The sequence below is a fragment of the Pinus tabuliformis genome, chromosome J (assembly GCF_031772625.1).
Source record: "Pinus tabuliformis cultivar Carrire ecotype Pingquan chromosome J, CPIR1, whole genome shotgun sequence".
NCBI classification, from domain to species: Eukaryota; Viridiplantae; Streptophyta; class Pinopsida; order Pinales; family Pinaceae; genus Pinus; species Pinus tabuliformis.
The window spans coordinates 1,488,998,355-1,489,016,104 of NC_142295.1; the positions used below are offsets into that span (position 1 = coordinate 1,488,998,355).

A 17,750-nucleotide genomic window follows, 5' to 3' on the forward strand; every position below is an offset into this window, starting at 1 on the left:
GATGTGGAAGTGGAACATTATAGTGGCATGAATGAAGACATATTTGATGATATGTAAATGTAATTTATGATGGTGTTTTAACTTTTAACTTTTAAACTTTTAAACAACCATACGAATTATGAGTAATGATAGTAGACTGCCAGTCATAGTTCATTTTGTACTTTCATAGTATGTAGTAATTAGTATGCATTATTAATTTTGGTAATGATGTTGTTTGTGTAACTTGTCATGTTGATAACTTGATGTTTGAAATTTGAAACAAAAACTTGATGATATGTTGAAACTTGAAACTTGAATCATGAATGTTATAATAATCGTTAATGATGATGGCAATGTTGAATGTTTATGCCATATGGCATATGTTGAAACTTGAAACTTGAATCGATGATGATGAATCATGAATCATGATAGATCATAGATGATAATTTAGATTCTGAAATATGAATGTAATATGAATTTTTTATTTTTAATATATATATATATATATATATATATATATATATATATATGTGTCGTTTCCTACCGTATCGTATCCAGATTTTTTGAAAAATTGCCGTATCCGTTTCAAACCCCGTACCCGTATCCGTTTTCTAGTAACTTAGCTTTATCATCTTTGATTTGGCAATTTTTTACTTGACTAAAGACATTTTTGGAGGGATGATTTGATGTTTGGAGATGTTTGGAGAAGGTCTTGGTCTTTGGGTCTTGGAGTTCTCATTTTGATGTGATTCTATAAGAAGAAAATTGATTGGGTTTTCCCCAGGTTGTGGGGTTTTTCCTTGGCGTGGAGCCTATATCTTGTGTTCTTTGTGTTTCGTGATCTTCATCTTTTGATAATTGCTTGATGAAGAAGTTAAACATAATAATAAATACCAACAAATGTCACAAGTAATTATCAGAAAAGGAAAAATCAACTATAATCTTCAATCACATTGATTTTCCAACACTTACCAGGTCATACGAGGACCATATGGAGAAGCAGAAGTACAGATTGGGCATCATCAAGGGCAGATTTGCCAAGTTCTAAATTGCTGTAATTATTTCCAGTTTTCTCTGTGGGCCTTTTTCCCAGTAAGTGAGCCCTTGTATGCTGAGATATTATTTTAATGAGCAACAGATTTGAAGGGCAGAAATATTTTGTGTGCATGAGTTAAATTGGTTTCATTTGCTTCCACTGTAATTTCTACTTTACCAGTTAAAATCCCTATCGTGCATTTTATTCAGTAAGCTGCAATTTAATTTTAAAAACAGAAAGGAAATTACTGGGAAGTAATTTGCAGGTTTAGAGAAATCAACGCACACTTTATCTCTTCATCCAATACTGGTACAATAAACCTTACTTATCCTTCCGTTGCCTTCTTTTAATTAATCATATCCAGAACACTTCAGTCTGCCATATTTGATCCAAAAAGAAAGTTAAAATAATCTTTTAACTGTTTCACATATGTATATTGCAATAAAAACCTCCTAGCTTCATATTCACAATGAAACCGTATTGATAATTATGAGATTTGCTGTATTGCAAGAAGACTTTGTCTTGATTTAAATTGCCTCAGGCTCACCCCTATATGCTTCTCGAATGGCAATATTTGACAACATTTTTGTGAATTCTAGGACTTCAGAAGATTTGCAAGCATGTGATATTATCTCATCTAATTGCATACACTGCTCCTCCATGTCTGTGACATAGTCTTAAAACTAGGTCAGTCTGACTCGGAATCAGCCTGGCTGACCGAGCCATACCCCTGCCCGGACAGACTAGGTTGATTATCCGGTTCAGCAGCCGGCCCATTACCGAACCAGCCGAGTTGGTCACCAATACGGTCAGTTCGTTAATGGGCCAGTCGGACCAACTGAGCCCGACTTAAACCGGTTGGTCTCAGTGGCAAGAAAAAAGGCGGGCTGGGTGGACTTGAAATCAACTTTTTTTTGTTTAAATTATTTCCTAGCCCCTCTACCCTTCTCCCAATCCTATAAAGGTGACCCAACCCCCTCATACTTCTTCACAACTATCTCATTGCATTTATGTGAGCATTTGTGAGGAGTTTGTGAGCAATTGGAGTTGGTTTTTGGAGCAGCATTGAAGAGGTTTTTGGGCGATCTTTGGAGCAGCATTGGTTATGTGTTTTTGTTCTATTCTCTATATATTACATGTATTGGACAATGTGCTCAGTGTCATTTTCATATAATAGATATATTCATGAGCATGCCTTGATCAAGTGGTCTTCTCTCTATTATTTTAATGCTTTGAGTTTGGAAACATGAATGAAAATCTTTAAAAATATGATTTTCATTAAAGTTAAATATTTAATGTACTTTTTACAAAGACCATGTCATTGGAATCAACTAGTCCAAGTCGGAGTTGACCCTCGGCCAGTTCCGAGTCCGAGTCCGAATTTTAAAACTATGGTCTGTGATCATGTACATGATTTATCTAAAGCTAGGAAGCCATAACTTTCCTGCCTCTTGAAATAACTAAAATAGTTGTGGATGCTATTCTCTTCATTAGGGACATAAAGGGGAAACAAAGAGACCCTGAAAAACTCTTTTCGAAGAAGCCAAAAGAAAAGCCTATAAGCCTTTATTCCAAATCACAATAAATTGCCTCTTTGGATGGAATTCATAGAATCAGTAACAGCGTATTTTTTTTAAACATCTCATTGCACATTCTTCCTTCAGTTTTTATTCTGTAATTGATTCATTAGATGATATCTTCCTTTTGGACTTAACTTCAAACCAGATTAACAAGTCAACTTAGTCATATAAATCTTGGCAGTTGAGGATATGTATTACAGAAGATTCTAAAACATTAGTCTTGAGCCTCAACTAGCTTTGACAAAACATAAAACTAAATGGTATTTTAGTAGTGTAAATTGTAAATGCAATTTTGAATTACTCACTGCATATGATAAGTTCTGTTTTGATGATTGAAAAAACATGATCATTATTCTTTTCAATTTGATAATTTACTGCAACAAATTATATTCTTCCATGCTCCCTCTGAAAAACAGAATATTCTATCAGCCCAGTTTCTATCTGCAAACCCTCTCAATTTTAAAGAACTCCAAGCTTTTGAAAAAAAAACTACAGAAGACAAAAACATTGTCAATAGGTTTACCTGCATGCCATCATCTAGAATTACAACTCCAATTCCATCCCCAATTTTGTTAGTAGTCACCTTGGACTCCTTAAACTGGAAATTATGTTCTGCCCAGTCTCCTCTGCTACGAAATTCCATCACACCATATCTCTGAAAAAACAATGCAGCAATACTCGACCTGTTGGGACCTGTTCCAATTTTTGTACTAGTATCAATTAGATGTCTTTGAAGCATTCTGGCTTCATCTCCACCTCCATAGCCCTATAAAAGAAATGAAGTACTTTATTAGTATATGCTTACAATAATGTCTGTGGGTTCAAATTTCTCATTCAGGACCTCCAATAGGATTATGTCATGAGAATGGAAATCATTAGAAACTGAACATATAGACAACAGCCTATAGCTGAACAATAACAATATAAGCATGGTTAGATGGAGGCATTAATAATTAAATTATTTCCAAAATGTGTCAATACAGCTGCAACCAATGAGATGGAAAGTCAAAACAGGTGTCAATATGGGTACTGAATGTGAGGTTTGAAAAAATATAGAAAAAAGACAAATATGTTTGGAGTATTCACCCACTATTGTTGAAGTTTCTATTTATAACCATTAGAAACCCTCCATGCACTTTACTGATTTATTCCTACCTACTTGTTATGTTAATTAACAAGTTATTTACCATGTAAATACTGAAAATAAATACAAGTGCATGCTCAACACATTACAGTTCATCGACTGAAGGAAACAGAAACAAGAACACAAATGACACTGTTATTTTTGGACTAATGTCCCCGGAAAAACCCAATGCGAGAAAACCGGTGCAGCTATTTGAGGGTTTTATTATTAAGCAGCTCTTTTCTGAGTACACTAGGTGCCAAACTGGCTAACCCGACAGAGATAAAAAATCTAGCAGCAATACCTCTCTTTGGAAAGAGGTATTCGGAAAGCCTACTCTACGAAATCCCTCTCCAGCACAATCTGAAGCTCAGCATTAGCCCTGTTGGCCTTTGCGTCAAACTGAAACCCTCTGCATCAGCCTATTGAGGCTCTGCGCAGCCTCTCTGGCTCTCTGCGTCACTCCTGCAGCCTCTGGGTGGATGACGCAAGCCCTTCTAGCTCTGCGCAGTCTCTACTGCTTCTGTGTGGCTCCCTCTGGCTCTGCGTCTGCCTCTCTCTACTTCTGCGCTGGTCTCTTGGTACTATCCCTGCCTCTCTGCCTTGTGCTCACTGCCCCTCACTCCAACTGATCACTAATTCTATCTCTCTTAGCAAACCTCGCTCTAGAGAATAGAATGACTGATCACTCTGGTGTGTTCTCCAAGTGACCCTCAAGCCTCCTCTTATACTTTTCTCGTTGACATATCAACGGCTAAGATTAAGTCCCTAATTGACGGCTAAGATTAAATCTGGCTTGATCCATGTCTTTTGGACCATTCTAACAAAGTTTTATATTAATTCACATTAATATTTTAATTTCCCTAAGTTTAGATTTAGGGACTCCATTAAAAATATTAATTATTTTAATATCTCCCAAAGTGTTTAAAATCTGCCCAAACCCTTTCTAGGTATTGGAGATCTCATGTGCCCTAACCTCTCCATTAAATTTCATGGCTAGAGCACATCCAATGCTACCCCAAATCAATACTCCCTCTTAGCAAGGACTGTGCTCTAGTAATACTCCTTATTGAATATCACCCTGATCATCTAGCATCGGTCCCTGCATTGATGCTAGGCCTATTTCCCATCATCCTCTGCAATGTTGCATCATGTACTACTTCCCATAGCTCTGCCATTGCCATTGCTGCATCTGTACGACAGCTCCCTCTGCATTCGTGCTGCTTCTCATGGCCCTGTCGCTGCCACTGTTGCGTCTGCACTGCATCTCCTCTCATCATGCTGCATCGTGCTGTCCATAGCATTACCACTGCTAAATGTTGCACTGCAACTCAGTGACTGAGAAGTAAGTAACTGATCTCCCAACTCTGACCTCTTTGTAAGGCTAGAGTACTCCTGATGCTAAAGCTCCCTCTGCCGCTGACAAGTGCTCCCTCTCTGACCTCTGCACTGCTGCAACAACTCCCTGCATCTCGCACCGTTGCACACCTCTTTGTGCCATCCTGCACTGGTGCAACACTCTCGTGCCTCTCGCACTGTTGCAGCCTACTAGCCTCGCGCTGTCCTGGGAATTCTGCACTGTAGCTCTCTCTGCCGCTTCATCTGCATCCGTCTCTACCCACATCTACCAGTCCTGCTACTCCTCTTCGAGGCTCCCATAGCATGGTCTAATCCAAGAGGCTAGGTACCTCGAGGATCCTGCCACTCATCTTCTGTAGTCCGTCTGACTACAGCTCAATGTCTCCCTACTTCTGCTCAAGTGGTGTGTGTACACTCATGGCACAATCATCATCTGTCTCCACTTCCTTCTTTGCCCTCGCTTACGCTGCCTTGGTCTTGGAGGCCTCTCCCTTGTTCTTCTTCCTTGGACACTGGGTCACATAATGACCCAGCTCCCCACAGTGGAAGCATTTGATCTTGGAGAGGTCCTTCTTCTTCCATTTCTCTTGCTTTCCCTCAGATGCTAGGGCAACATCCTCCTCCTCCTGCTTGACTCTGATCCCCTTGCCGCTGCTTCCCGTCTTGCTTAGCCTTCTGATCTCTTCTTAGTGAAGAGTCGCCCACATTTCCTCCCAATGTGGAAGGGTCGCTCTGCCCAGTATACTCTGGACAAATACCTCCCAGTCTTCTGAGACTGCATTCAGGGTTGTTCTCACCATCAATTCCTGATCCGGCATGGCCCCTATGGAAGTCAGCTGATCCCGGATCTCATTCAGTCAACCAAGGAAGGTGTCGATCAGTTCTCCCTTCTTCATCTGGTATGACTGCAACTAATTTTCTAGTAACATCCTTCTCTGCACAGAAGTATGCTGGTAAAATTTCTTTAGGGCCTCCCACATCTCATTTACCGTTTCCTTTTCAGCAATGTGTGGTACTACATGGTCCTTGAACACATCAAGGATGATGCTCTTGGCCCTTGCCATTGCCTCCTCGTACTTGTTGTTATCAATTGGGTCAACTGGGATCGCTATCGTCCTCAAGGCAAAGTGCTTAACACGATTTCTGTCAACTACAGATAAGATTTTGGCCTTCCAAACTGTGAAGTTTGAGGCTCCGTCCAATTTGTCCCGGTCTCTTACTCCATGTAGTGCCATGCTGCTCTTCTACTTTCCTCCTAGAAGTTCTCGATGTGACTCCCTCTGAGCCTTGATTTCCCTCCTGGAAACCCTTCTGTCGATGTCGAGATGCCCCCTACTCTGATCGTCTGTGCAACTGCACCACTGATCCAGATTTCTCAGCTAGAAACCCTCTGTAGCAACTCCCTCCTCCTTGGCCTTGCCCTGCTAGGTACTATTCTGACTACAGTACCCCACCAGCTCCACTCTGCAACTTACCCGCAGCCTCCTCAACCCCAGCAACCTGAAAGTGAGAGCTCCTAGGCTCTGTGCATTCCCGGCACCAGCAAACTAACTCCCTCAGCCAACTGCGTCATCCCTCCTGGCCTCTACATGGCTCTGCGTGAGCCTATCTTTGCCTCCTTCAGCCTCTTCTTGGCTCGAACTTGATGACGTAGGCACCGCATCACCCCTTCCTTGCTGCTTTGTTGCTAGGAACAGCTTCTGTCACTCGGGACCGCTGATTTCTGCTGCTATTGCTCTGCTCTACTGATGTCCTCAGTTCTCCTATGATCTGCAACCATGCTCTGATACAATGTTGAAGTTTCTAAGTCTAACAGTTAGAAACCCTCCATACACTTTACTAATTTATTCCTACCTACTTGTTATGTTAATTAACAAGTTATTTACCATGTAAATACTGAAAATAAATACAAGTGCATGCTCAACACATTACAAATTATCGACTAAAGGAAATAGAAACAAGCACACAAATGACACCGTTATTTTTGGACTAATGTCCCTAGAAAAACCCAATGCGAGAAAACCGATGCAGCTATCTGAGGGTTTTATTATTAAGCAGCTCTTTTCTAAGTACACAGAGTGCCAAACTGGCTAACCCAACAGAGATAAAAAAATCTGGCAACAATACCTCTCTTCGGAAACACATATTCGAAAAGCCTGCACCAAAAAATCCCTCTCCAGCACAATCTGAAGCCCAGCGTCAGCCCTGCTGGCCTCTGCGTCAGCCTAAAACCCTATGTGTCAACCTATTAAGGCTCTGCGTAGCCTCTCTAGCTCTCTGCGTCACTCCTACAGCCTCTGTGTTGATGACGCAAACCCTTCTGGCTCTGCACAATCTCTGCTGCTTCTGCGTGGCTCCCTCTAGCTCTACGTCTACCCCTCTCTGCTTCTGCGCTGGTCTCTTGGAACTGTCCTTGCCTCTCTGCCTCGTACTCACTGCCCCTTGCTGCAACTGATCATTGATTCTATCTCTCTTAACAAACCCTGCTCTAGAGAATAGAATGACTGATCAGTCTGGTGTATTCTCCAAGTGACCCTCAAGCCTCCTCTTATACTTTTCTTGTTGACATATCCACGACCGAGATTAAGTCCCTAATCGATGGCTAAGATTAGATCTGGCTTGATCCATGTCTTTTGGACCATTCTAACACAGTTTTATATTAATTCACATTAATATTTTAATTTCCCTAAGTTTAGATTTAGGGACTCCATTAAAAATATAAATTATTTTAATATCTCCCAAACTGTTTAGAATCTGCCCAAATCCTTTCTAGGTATTGGAGATCTCATGTGCCCTAACCTCTCCACCAAATTTCATGGCTAGAGCACATCCGATGCTACCCCAAATCAACAACTAATATTAATAACAAAATGGCTTAGACCTCTCTATGAAAAGAAGCTTTCCACAAGTTTTATCTAAATATAAAGAAAGGTGTGATCTCATTCGCATGATAAAATAGCCCAGATAATGTCTATCAGCAATGATGCCTTGCACTAATCCAACCTGCTGCCGCCCAACAAGATGATAAAAGCCCTAATCCACAAGGTACAACCACAGAGGGAACTACTAGGATGGTCACCATTGTCACCATAGCAACATATCCTATTCACTTCAGGCCGGTTTTCCTCTAGTGCAAAGGGAATATCCCTAGTGGGATTATGAAAACTAAGCAATGAGGCACAAGGTGATATGAAAATAACTTTAGTAAAATGTAATGTTCTAACTAGAGAAATACAGTGAAATATCAAAACATGAACTAGCTACAACAAACAAATAAACATGCAATCTGAAAACTCCACAAGAACAGCAAGTTTAAAACACTGTTGAGTAGAAATAATAGAGCTCATCCATTTTATTAAATATCCAATGAGAATATGAGTACAAAATATAGTGGAATGTGTGCACCTGGGCTTCCTTAAGCAAGCACACAATGTTCAAACCCAGGTGAGAATGAATAAAACTCCACGTTGAAATGGATCATTGGTTGCACGCTCTACCCAGAAATTTATTGTTGTTGCTGCTGGAGGCAAACTGATATTTGAGGCCTCAAATCTGCTCCAAAAATTCTGAAAAATTAGGACAATGATCTCCAACCCGAGACCAACAAAACCCAGAAATATTTTGGGCTAATTCCAACCTCCCAAAATTACCCAAAAATCAAGTGAAATTACCCATTGCCCAGCTTTGCATCCCACCAGAAAATCTACAGCTTCTCCACCAAAAATTCTCCACAAAAATAACTGAGAAATCACTGAAAGATAGCACTGAAAAGATAGAGTGAAATTCCAGCTATTTCCCGGCACAAGATTGCAGCAACTGCTCCAACAAAAACGGCCTACCTATTGTAGAGATGAAATAGCTCACAAAATGCAAGAAAAGAAATATCCAATCAACTCCAAGTTTTCTCTCCTAGGATGACACTATAAGTTCACCGAAAGAAAGTTGGGATTATCTGCTTGGAAATCCCTGTGCTAAACATCACTGGTTGACTTAGCTCAACAACTTAAGCAAACCTCCAATTAAATGAGGCCACAACCTTCCTTCTATTTTTGCTTTCACTTCCTCATACCATGTTTCGATTTTTCTCATACCATGGTTTGATCCTTCCCTTGGTTCGATTTCCATGCTTGGTGACTCCACAACTTAACTTTAATTTTTCTTTTTTCCTAAGTCTCAACCATTGCCTTTTCTCCAAAATTTATCAAAAATATCTCCACAACTTATTTCTCCTAGTTTTATTTAGCTAACTATATATATATATTAATCACCAAAATTTCAAAATTGGGAATTTCCATGTCAAAATTTTAATTGGGGATGTGACAGTCCTCTGTTAGTTTTTCTAGCATCGGATGTGTTCTAGCCACGAAATTTGGTGGAGAGGCTAGACTACATGTATTCTCCAAAACCAAGAAATCGTTTCTAGAAATTCCACCTAGAGACGACTTAATTAAAATAATTAATCTTTTTTTTAATGGTTCCTAAGTCTAAACTTGGGAAAACTGATTAATTAAAAGGTATTAATTAAGTCATGGTGAGAATCTTCTAGAAGAAGACATGGATCGAGTTCTAGTTAATCTTAGCCATCGATTATGTTTTAATCTTGGTCGTTGATGTCTCAACGAGAGATTATAAGAAGAAATTCGATGGGGTTGGAGAACACACTTGAGACACCAAGGAATTCGATTTTGCTGGGAAATCGATCTTCAGAGTAGCAGTTGTGTGTTGTCGGAGGTGATTCAATAAGATCGAAGCAGTGAGAGAGGGGCAGGGATAGTAAGGTCGGGAGGAAGATTTTCCAGTCCGGTGAGTGCATAGCAGAGAGACAAAGAGTTCCACAGAGAGGCAGCGCGGTGCTTCAAAGGGGAAATCGTGATTTAGTGCCAGAAGCCGGAGTGGGAGCCCGGAGGCCAGGAGAGTCCATTTCCCAGACAACAATTGATTAGTTAGTGAGACAGACGCTCGTCCGAGTTGTGTGACACAGAACTGCGTAGGCTAACACAGGGACTACGCAAAGGCAGCAGAGAGAAGCTCATCTTGAGCCAAGGTCAGTGTCGGATCACCGATGAGAGTGAGATTTTTCTCACTAGACTTTTGTCAATCATTTCTCTGTACGGATTGCTAGATTTGAGCATCCATAGATTTCTCTGTATGGATTGCTAGATTTGAGCATCCATAGATTTGCACTCATATTTACTACTGCATAATAATAAGACCCTTAGCTGCTGCACTAGTTTTCCCAAGTTGGGTTTTTGTGGGGACATTGGTCCAAAAATAGCAGTGTTATTTATGTGTGTGTGCATCTATTCTTCCGGCATTATTTTTCTTCCGTAGTATTGTATTTGTGAAGGCTGCAGTGTATTAGTTTTGATATTTACCATAGGGTGCAATAAATAATTTGTTCAATTCATTTAACAAATAGAAGAAACTTAATCAATTGCTGCAGTAGGATTCAGGGTTAGCCGAATTTTCACATCCTCGCCTCCCAAATGTTGTTTGTCCTCAAGCAATTGTAGTGTTGGATGCTGCAAAATTTGTTCTCCTTCCCAAGTGGCATCTTCTTCGGGCAAATCCTTCCACTTGACAAGGAATTCTCTAATGGTCCTGCTCCTCAGCTTCCTTTCCCTCTCCTGTAATATGGCCTCTAGTGTCAAAATCAAATGCCTCTCATCGTCTAATGGTGGTAACTTAGTGGCAGTCGTCACTTGTTTTCCAATGCCTTTTTCAGGAAAGAGACATGGAATACATTACGCACCCTGCTTCCTAGTGGAAACTCCAACTGATAAGCTACCTCTCCCACTCATTGGATCACCCTGTGTGGCCCATAAAAACAAGGTTGAAGATTTTCAACTCCCTTCTGTTTCAATGTGGATTACTTGTATGGCTGCAATCTAAGGAAAACCAAATCTCCCATCTCAAAATGTCGTTCTACTCTGCCTCTGTCTGCATATAACTTGTACTAGTTCTATGCCATCTGCAAGTTATCCTTGAGTGCTCTAAGGATATTTTGGCTCTCCTATATTAAAATCTTTGGCCCCTGGAGCTCTGTTAACTCCAAAAACCATATTAACCAAAGTTAGTGCATCATAACAATATAAAGCATGAAAGGGTGTCATTCCTATGGACATATGATATGTGGTGTTGTAGCAATACTCCCCAAAGTGCATCCACTTCACCCACGCTCTGTACTATCCAATCACATAGTTGCGCAAATATCCCTCCAGCCACTTATTTACTATCTCTGTTTGTCCATTTATCTGAGGGTGGTAGCTAGTGTTGGGAGTCAACTCTGTGCCAACAAGGCGAAATAACTCTTGCCAAAATCCTCCCATAAATCTGGCATCCCTATCACTGACAATAGTTTTAAGCAACCCATGTATCATAAACACCTCCCAGAAAAAACAACTTGGCCACCTGTGATGCTGAATATCGAGCTGGAATGGCGAAAAAGTGTGCAAACTTCGTCATCCTGTCAACAACCACATAGATGCAATCTCTCCCCTGTACTACCAGCAATCCTATAATAAAGTCCATCGATATACTCTCCCACTTCCTCTCAGGAATAGGAAGAGGTTGTAGTAACCCAGTGGGATGTGTGTGCTCTCCCTTGTTCCTTTGGCATGCATCACACTCCCTGACATGCCTCAGAACATCCTCCTTAAGACCCCACCAAGTGAAACGCTCCCTAATGGCCCTGTAAGTCTTGTAGAATCCCTAATGCCCTGCCAAAGGTGAGTCATGAGTTGCGTGTAGGATCTTCTCCCTCAACTGTGATCCTAGCACCAAATAAATCTTATCTTTGTAATAGATAACATCATCCATCACTCAGTACCTGTCATCCCCATGAGTACCATCCAAGATCTCACATGCCTGTCGATCCTTGGAGTACTCCACCAAAAGTTGTGCCTTCCAATCCTGTGTGATATCCATCAAGAAAGTGTCACAGGCCTCTGTGATAATGCATCAGCTACTATGTTTTGCTTGCCCTTGACATACTCAATCTCAAAATCATATGCTTGGATCTTACTGACCCATTTATGTTGTCTCTCCTGCAAGTTCTGCTGCTCCAAGAAAAATTGAAGACTGTTGTGATCAATCTTAACCTTGAACCTGTTCCCCACTAAGTATTGTCGAAACTTAGCCAATGCATGCATGACTGCTAGCATCTCTTTATCATATATGGGATACAATCTCTCATGTGGCTGAAGTTTTCGGCTCTCAAATGTTATGGGGTGACCTCCCTGTGACAAAATTGCTCCAATGCCCTCCCTTGATGCATCGCACTCCAAGACAAATGGGTGTGAAAAATCTGGAAGGGCCAAAACAGGACAACTACTCATCACCCTCTTGAGGCGCTCAAAAGCCTCCTATGCCACATCAATCCACTCAAAAGCCCCTTTCTTTGTCAAATCCGTAAGGGGTGCTGCTAACTGGGAAAACCCCTTCACGAACCTCCTATAATATGTACAGATGCCCACGAATCCCCTCAACTTTGTCACATTCCTGGGCGTAGGCCAATCCAAGATGGCCCTAATCTTCTCCTGATGCACCCGTACTCCATCCTCCCCAATCACATGCCCAAGATATAACATCTTCGTCAATTCGAACTCACACTTGGACATTTTCGCATACAGTTGTTGCTCCTCTAGTATGTGCAGGACCTCCTCCAAGTGTTGGAGGTGCTCCTCCCAAGTCTTGCTATATATCAAGATATCATCAAAGAATACCAAGACACATCGTCGCAACTGCTTGCGGAACACATGGTTCATGCAAGACTAAAACGTGGTTGGTGCATTGGTTAGCCCAAAGGGCATCACCAAGAACTCAAAGTGTCCATAATGGCAGCGAAAAACGGTCTTTGGGATGTCCTGCTCCGTCACCCAAATCTGGTGGTACCCTGAAGGCAAGGCTATCTTAGAGAAGTACTTGGCTCCTCTAAGCGCATCCATCAACTCATCAATGCACGGAATGGGATACCTGTTCTTCAGCGTCTTCTTGTTGAGGACCCTGTAGTCTATGCACATGCGAAGGGTCTCATCCTTCTTCTTCACCAACACTACAGAAGAAGCGAAAGGACTCGAGCTAGGCCTGATATGCCCCAACCTCAACAACTCTTGTATAGCCCTCTCAATCTCATCCCAATATGCCTTGGGATGTCTATAGGGAGTGGTGATGACTATGTGAACCCCCTCCTCTAACTCAATGGTGTGCTCGAACCCTTTGTCAAGTAGCCTGCCTGTTTGAATCTCTCCAAATATCGCTTGATGCCTCTCTAAGAGAGTCAATATGTCCAGATGTGTTTGTTGCTTCAACCCCCCAGTCTTTGAGATCCTCAACTCTATAGCCCACTCTATGTCACCGTGCCTTAAACCATCCTCCATCCTGTGTGCAGACACTGTCTCGGGTGGATATGAATGCATACCCCTCAACACTACTAGCTTTCTATTCGGCCCTATGAACTCCATCTCCAATTTCCTCCAATCAATAGTGACACGCCTAAGAGAATACAACCACTGAACTCCCATCACCACATTGGTGTTTGGAACGTCCACCATGAAGAAATGATCTGTCACTAAATAGTTCCCCATGGTCACTATCATGCTAGGAACATATCAGGCACACTGCATAGTCCTATCTTGTGGCACCAACACTGAAAATCCCCCGAAAGTCTCTGTCTGAATGCCTCTATGCTCCACCAATTGTGCATCACTAAAATTGTGGCTTGCCCCACCACCAACACAGATACACGTTGTCCCCGCACTATGCCTCTAATCCTTAGTGTCAAATACTTCAAAACTCCCTAAAGCGAAGCAATAACTCCACCAATGGGTAAGAAATCTCCTCCACTAGGTGAGGCCGGTGGGGCACCTCCTCTCGAGTTTTGAGGTCCACCCTCAACTGCATCTACCTCCTGGTTTGCATCCTCCTCCTCTGGCTTACTGTCTGAAAATACCTCTATGTAGTGGGCCTTGCCCTTGGTACACTGATGCCCTAGTGCCCATGGCCCCTGACAAGCAAAGCAATTTCCTCCACCAGAGGTCCCTCCTAGTCTCATCATCCAGCTATCCTTTCCCTGTCCACTCCTTCTAAGAAGGTCTAATGCCTTTTCCCTTCTGAAGGAAAGAGGGTTTAGTAGGTGCTGGAACCCTCTTCTTTGGAATAGCACCTAGCATGTCCCGCGCTCGGCTAATGGCATCCTACAATGATACTAGCCTATAAGCTCACACCCAACCTCGTAGAGGCTCGGCCAAACCCTCAATAAACAACATGATCAATCGCGCCTTGGAAATATCTGAAACCATCACTGCAACGCTCTGAAACTCTGCTATGTAAGCCTTTGCGCTGCCTATCTGCTTCAGGTTAGCCAACTCCCTAATGTGCAACTCTGGATCCTTCCAATCAAATCTCTCCAACAGCCTGCAAGTGAACTCACTATAGGATGTGATGGACGTATGCCCAAGTTTAACTAATTCGTGATACCACCACTCCCGCGAATCACACTCCAAATGCAATGCAGCAAATTTGATGGCATCTGTCTCTCGCATTGGATTCAAACTAAGGTAAGTGTCTAGTTTTTAAACCCATGATCTCGCAAAACTCTTGCCTGACCCATCAAACGCTGGCAATGTCACCTTCCCTACTAGCTTTTGATTATCCCAATTTTGATTATGTTGTCCTCCTCGGAATGAGGGCCCAACTCCCTTATATTTCTCCTTTAGATGGCAGTATTCTGCAAAGGAGAGTGTCCCTCTAATCCTGGGATCCAAGACCTCATACTCGTCAATCTCGTCAATGAATGATCTAATTAATTTTGTGAATGCATCAACACCTCTCTCTCACTATGGTTCCTCTGTGAAACGAGGCATAGTAGGCCTGGGAGTCTGACCGTATGTGTGGGTTGTGCGTGGGGATGTACATGGCTCACTTCTCCTATTTCGGAACCTCCTTCTTCTTCATTGTTTTCTCCCCCACCACCTTGAGGTCCTCCCTGCATATTCTACAATTGCAGAGCCAACATCTGCCACATCATCTCCATCATTCGCTGGTTTGATCTTGCCAACTCCTCCAGTAGTGGGTCACGCCAGCCCTGCCTAGGCTGATCTTCTCCGTTGTCCCCCATGTAGTCTTTGGTATTCTCAAACTTTGTCTCAAAAAGATGCTCAAGCTCATCCTCTCTACCACGGCCTCTTCCTCTCCCTCTACCTCTGCCTCTAGGATGATGAATAGCTCCACCAAACGATCAAGTCATGACATGCTCTAGAGCCCACAACTAGCCAAGAACATGCATTGATACCATTGTAATGTTCTAAGTAGAGAAATACAATGAAATATCAAAACATGAACTAGCTACAACAAACAAATAAACAAGCAATCTGAAAACTCCATAAGAACAGCGAGTTTAGAACATTGCTGCGCAGAAATAATAGAGTTGAGCCATTTTATTAAATATCCAATGAGAAGTTGAGTACAAAATATAGTGGAATGTGTGCACCTAGGTTTGCTTAAGCAAGCACAAAAAACTCAAGTGAGAATGAAGAAAACTCCACGCTGAAATGGATCACTGGCTGCACGCTCTGACCAGAAATTTACTGTTGTTGCTGCTGGAGGCAAACTGATATTTGAAGCCTCAAATCTGCTCCAAAAATTCTGCAAAATTAGGATAATGACCTCCAACCCAGGACCAACAATACCCAGAAATCTTTTGGGTTAATTCCAACCTCCCGGAATTACCCAAAAATCAAGTGAAATTACCCATTGCCTAGCTCTGCGTCCCACCAGAAAATCTACATCCGCTCCACCAAAAATTCTCCACAAAAATAACTGATAAATCACTAAAAGATAGCACTGAAAAGATAGAGTGAAATTCCAGCTATTTCCTGGCACAAGATTGCAGCAACTGCTCCAACGAAAACAGTCTACCTGTTGTAGAGATGAAATAACTCACAAAATGAAGGACAAGAAATATCCAATCAGCTCCAAGTTTTCTCTCCTAGGATGACACTCTAAGTTCACTAAAAGAGAGTTGGGATTTTCCGCTTGGAAATCCTTGTGATAAACAACACCGGTTGACTTAGCTCAACAGCTTAAGCGAACCTCCAATTTAGAAATGAAATGCCAAAACCAGAATGATCAAAATGAGGCCCCAACCTTCCTTTTATTTTGGTTTTCACTTCCGCATACCATGGTTTGATCCTTCCCATGGTTTGATTTCAATGCTTGGTGACTCCACAACTTAACTTTAATTTTTCTTCTTTTCCTAAGTCTCAACCATTGCCTTTTCTTCAAAATTTATTAAATATCTCCACAACTTATTTCTCCTAATTTTATTTAGCTAAATATATATATTAATCGCCAAAATTGCAAATTGGGAATTTCCATGTCAAAAATTTGATTGGGGATATGACATAAAATAATATTATTTTGGTATTTTAGGAAATAAAAAGGGTAATGGAAGAAAATAGATATTAGTGTCAATCCAACAAGGGAAATGGAGTCAAGGGGTTTCTAAGAGGGTTTATTTTCTTATGTGTTAGCAATGGAAGTAAAGCTAAAAAGACTCAATAACCTCCACTCTAATCTTGTTGGAATTAATGCAGAAATTCTAGAAGGAAGGGGTGCAAAGGATCCACCTTCAACTAGGCAACTCAACTTTAACCTAGAAATTGAAGTTAATGAGCTTGCTAAACTTCCTACAGGGCATATAAAGCAAACTATTAGACATGAAAGACTAAGACAATAAAGGAGATAAGAGGTGTTACCACATATGCAAAACCCCTTCCAAGTGGTAGATAGTCCCTTCAATGGATCAAATCACTAGCCTTGCCTATGTAGAAGAAACTACACCACTTCAAGCTTTAACCAGCAAAATATTTATGCACTCAACAATTAAAGAGCCCTTATATATCACAATTGCTCCAAGAAAGATGTGTCCATTACACACCAAAGAAGGGAAGCTCCAAAATTCCAACATACAAAAATGACAGCAAGTGAACACTTATGTAGATTTCAATTCAACTCTTCTCAACAATAAATTAAGAATTGTTTTCTTAGATCCACTTATCTCTCCAGGGAATACAATAGAATAACCTCGTCAATAATTTCATTACTAAAAGTAGCAATCGTTTGTTCAAATACATTTTCTTCTCTAAAAAGAATCAATAAAATATGCTAGGAAAACAATACAATAATGCTATCATGTAACCAACTCCATGACACAAGTCAACAATAACAAAATAAAGGAGTTAGTTATGCAACAACCTCAACAAAGTTCTCCAAGGTGAAACATCCCATCAATAGTCCCTAAAAATGTGTGCCATGTGGCCTCAAGAGCTAGTGCACTCCCCAACATAGGCATACATCATTAATGATATCATGGCCACTCTACACCTAATGGTATTGATTTGATGGAAATATGGGCACTTTGTCAAAAGACTACTGCTCCTAAAGCTAAGACACCCTCAAAATATACAATAAGAACTTAGATCTAGGACTTGGAACCTCCTAGATCTTCTCTGAGGTGGATGTGTAGCTCTCCAAGGTGGAACAACCTCGCCAAAGTATGCAAAGAGCAAGTAGAAGCCATATACAGTAGCACATGCGAACCAAAAAAGGACGAGGACATTTAAGGTCGTAGGAAGAGTAAGTCATCATGGAGAAGGCTAACCTCATCAAAATA

At 41.3% G+C, this 17,750-nt stretch overlaps 1 protein-coding gene across 5 annotated transcripts in view; it reads right to left on the minus strand.

Moving 5' to 3' along the window:
- LPXK (tetraacyldisaccharide 4'-kinase family protein) overlaps nucleotides 1-17,750 on the minus strand; it is a 298,059-nt gene that overhangs the window by 238,194 nt on the left and 42,115 nt on the right. For 4 of the 5 annotated variants that reach the window (XM_089379655.1, XM_089379657.1, XM_089379656.1 and 1 more), the window contains one exon: nucleotides 3,119-3,361. The exons of the other annotated variant lie outside the window; for it this stretch is intronic. In XM_089379655.1, the coding sequence (XP_089235781.1) occupies nucleotides 3,119-3,361 (243 nt within the window). The remainder of the gene's footprint in view (nucleotides 1-3,118; nucleotides 3,362-17,750) is intronic. 5 annotated transcript variants of the gene reach the window in all.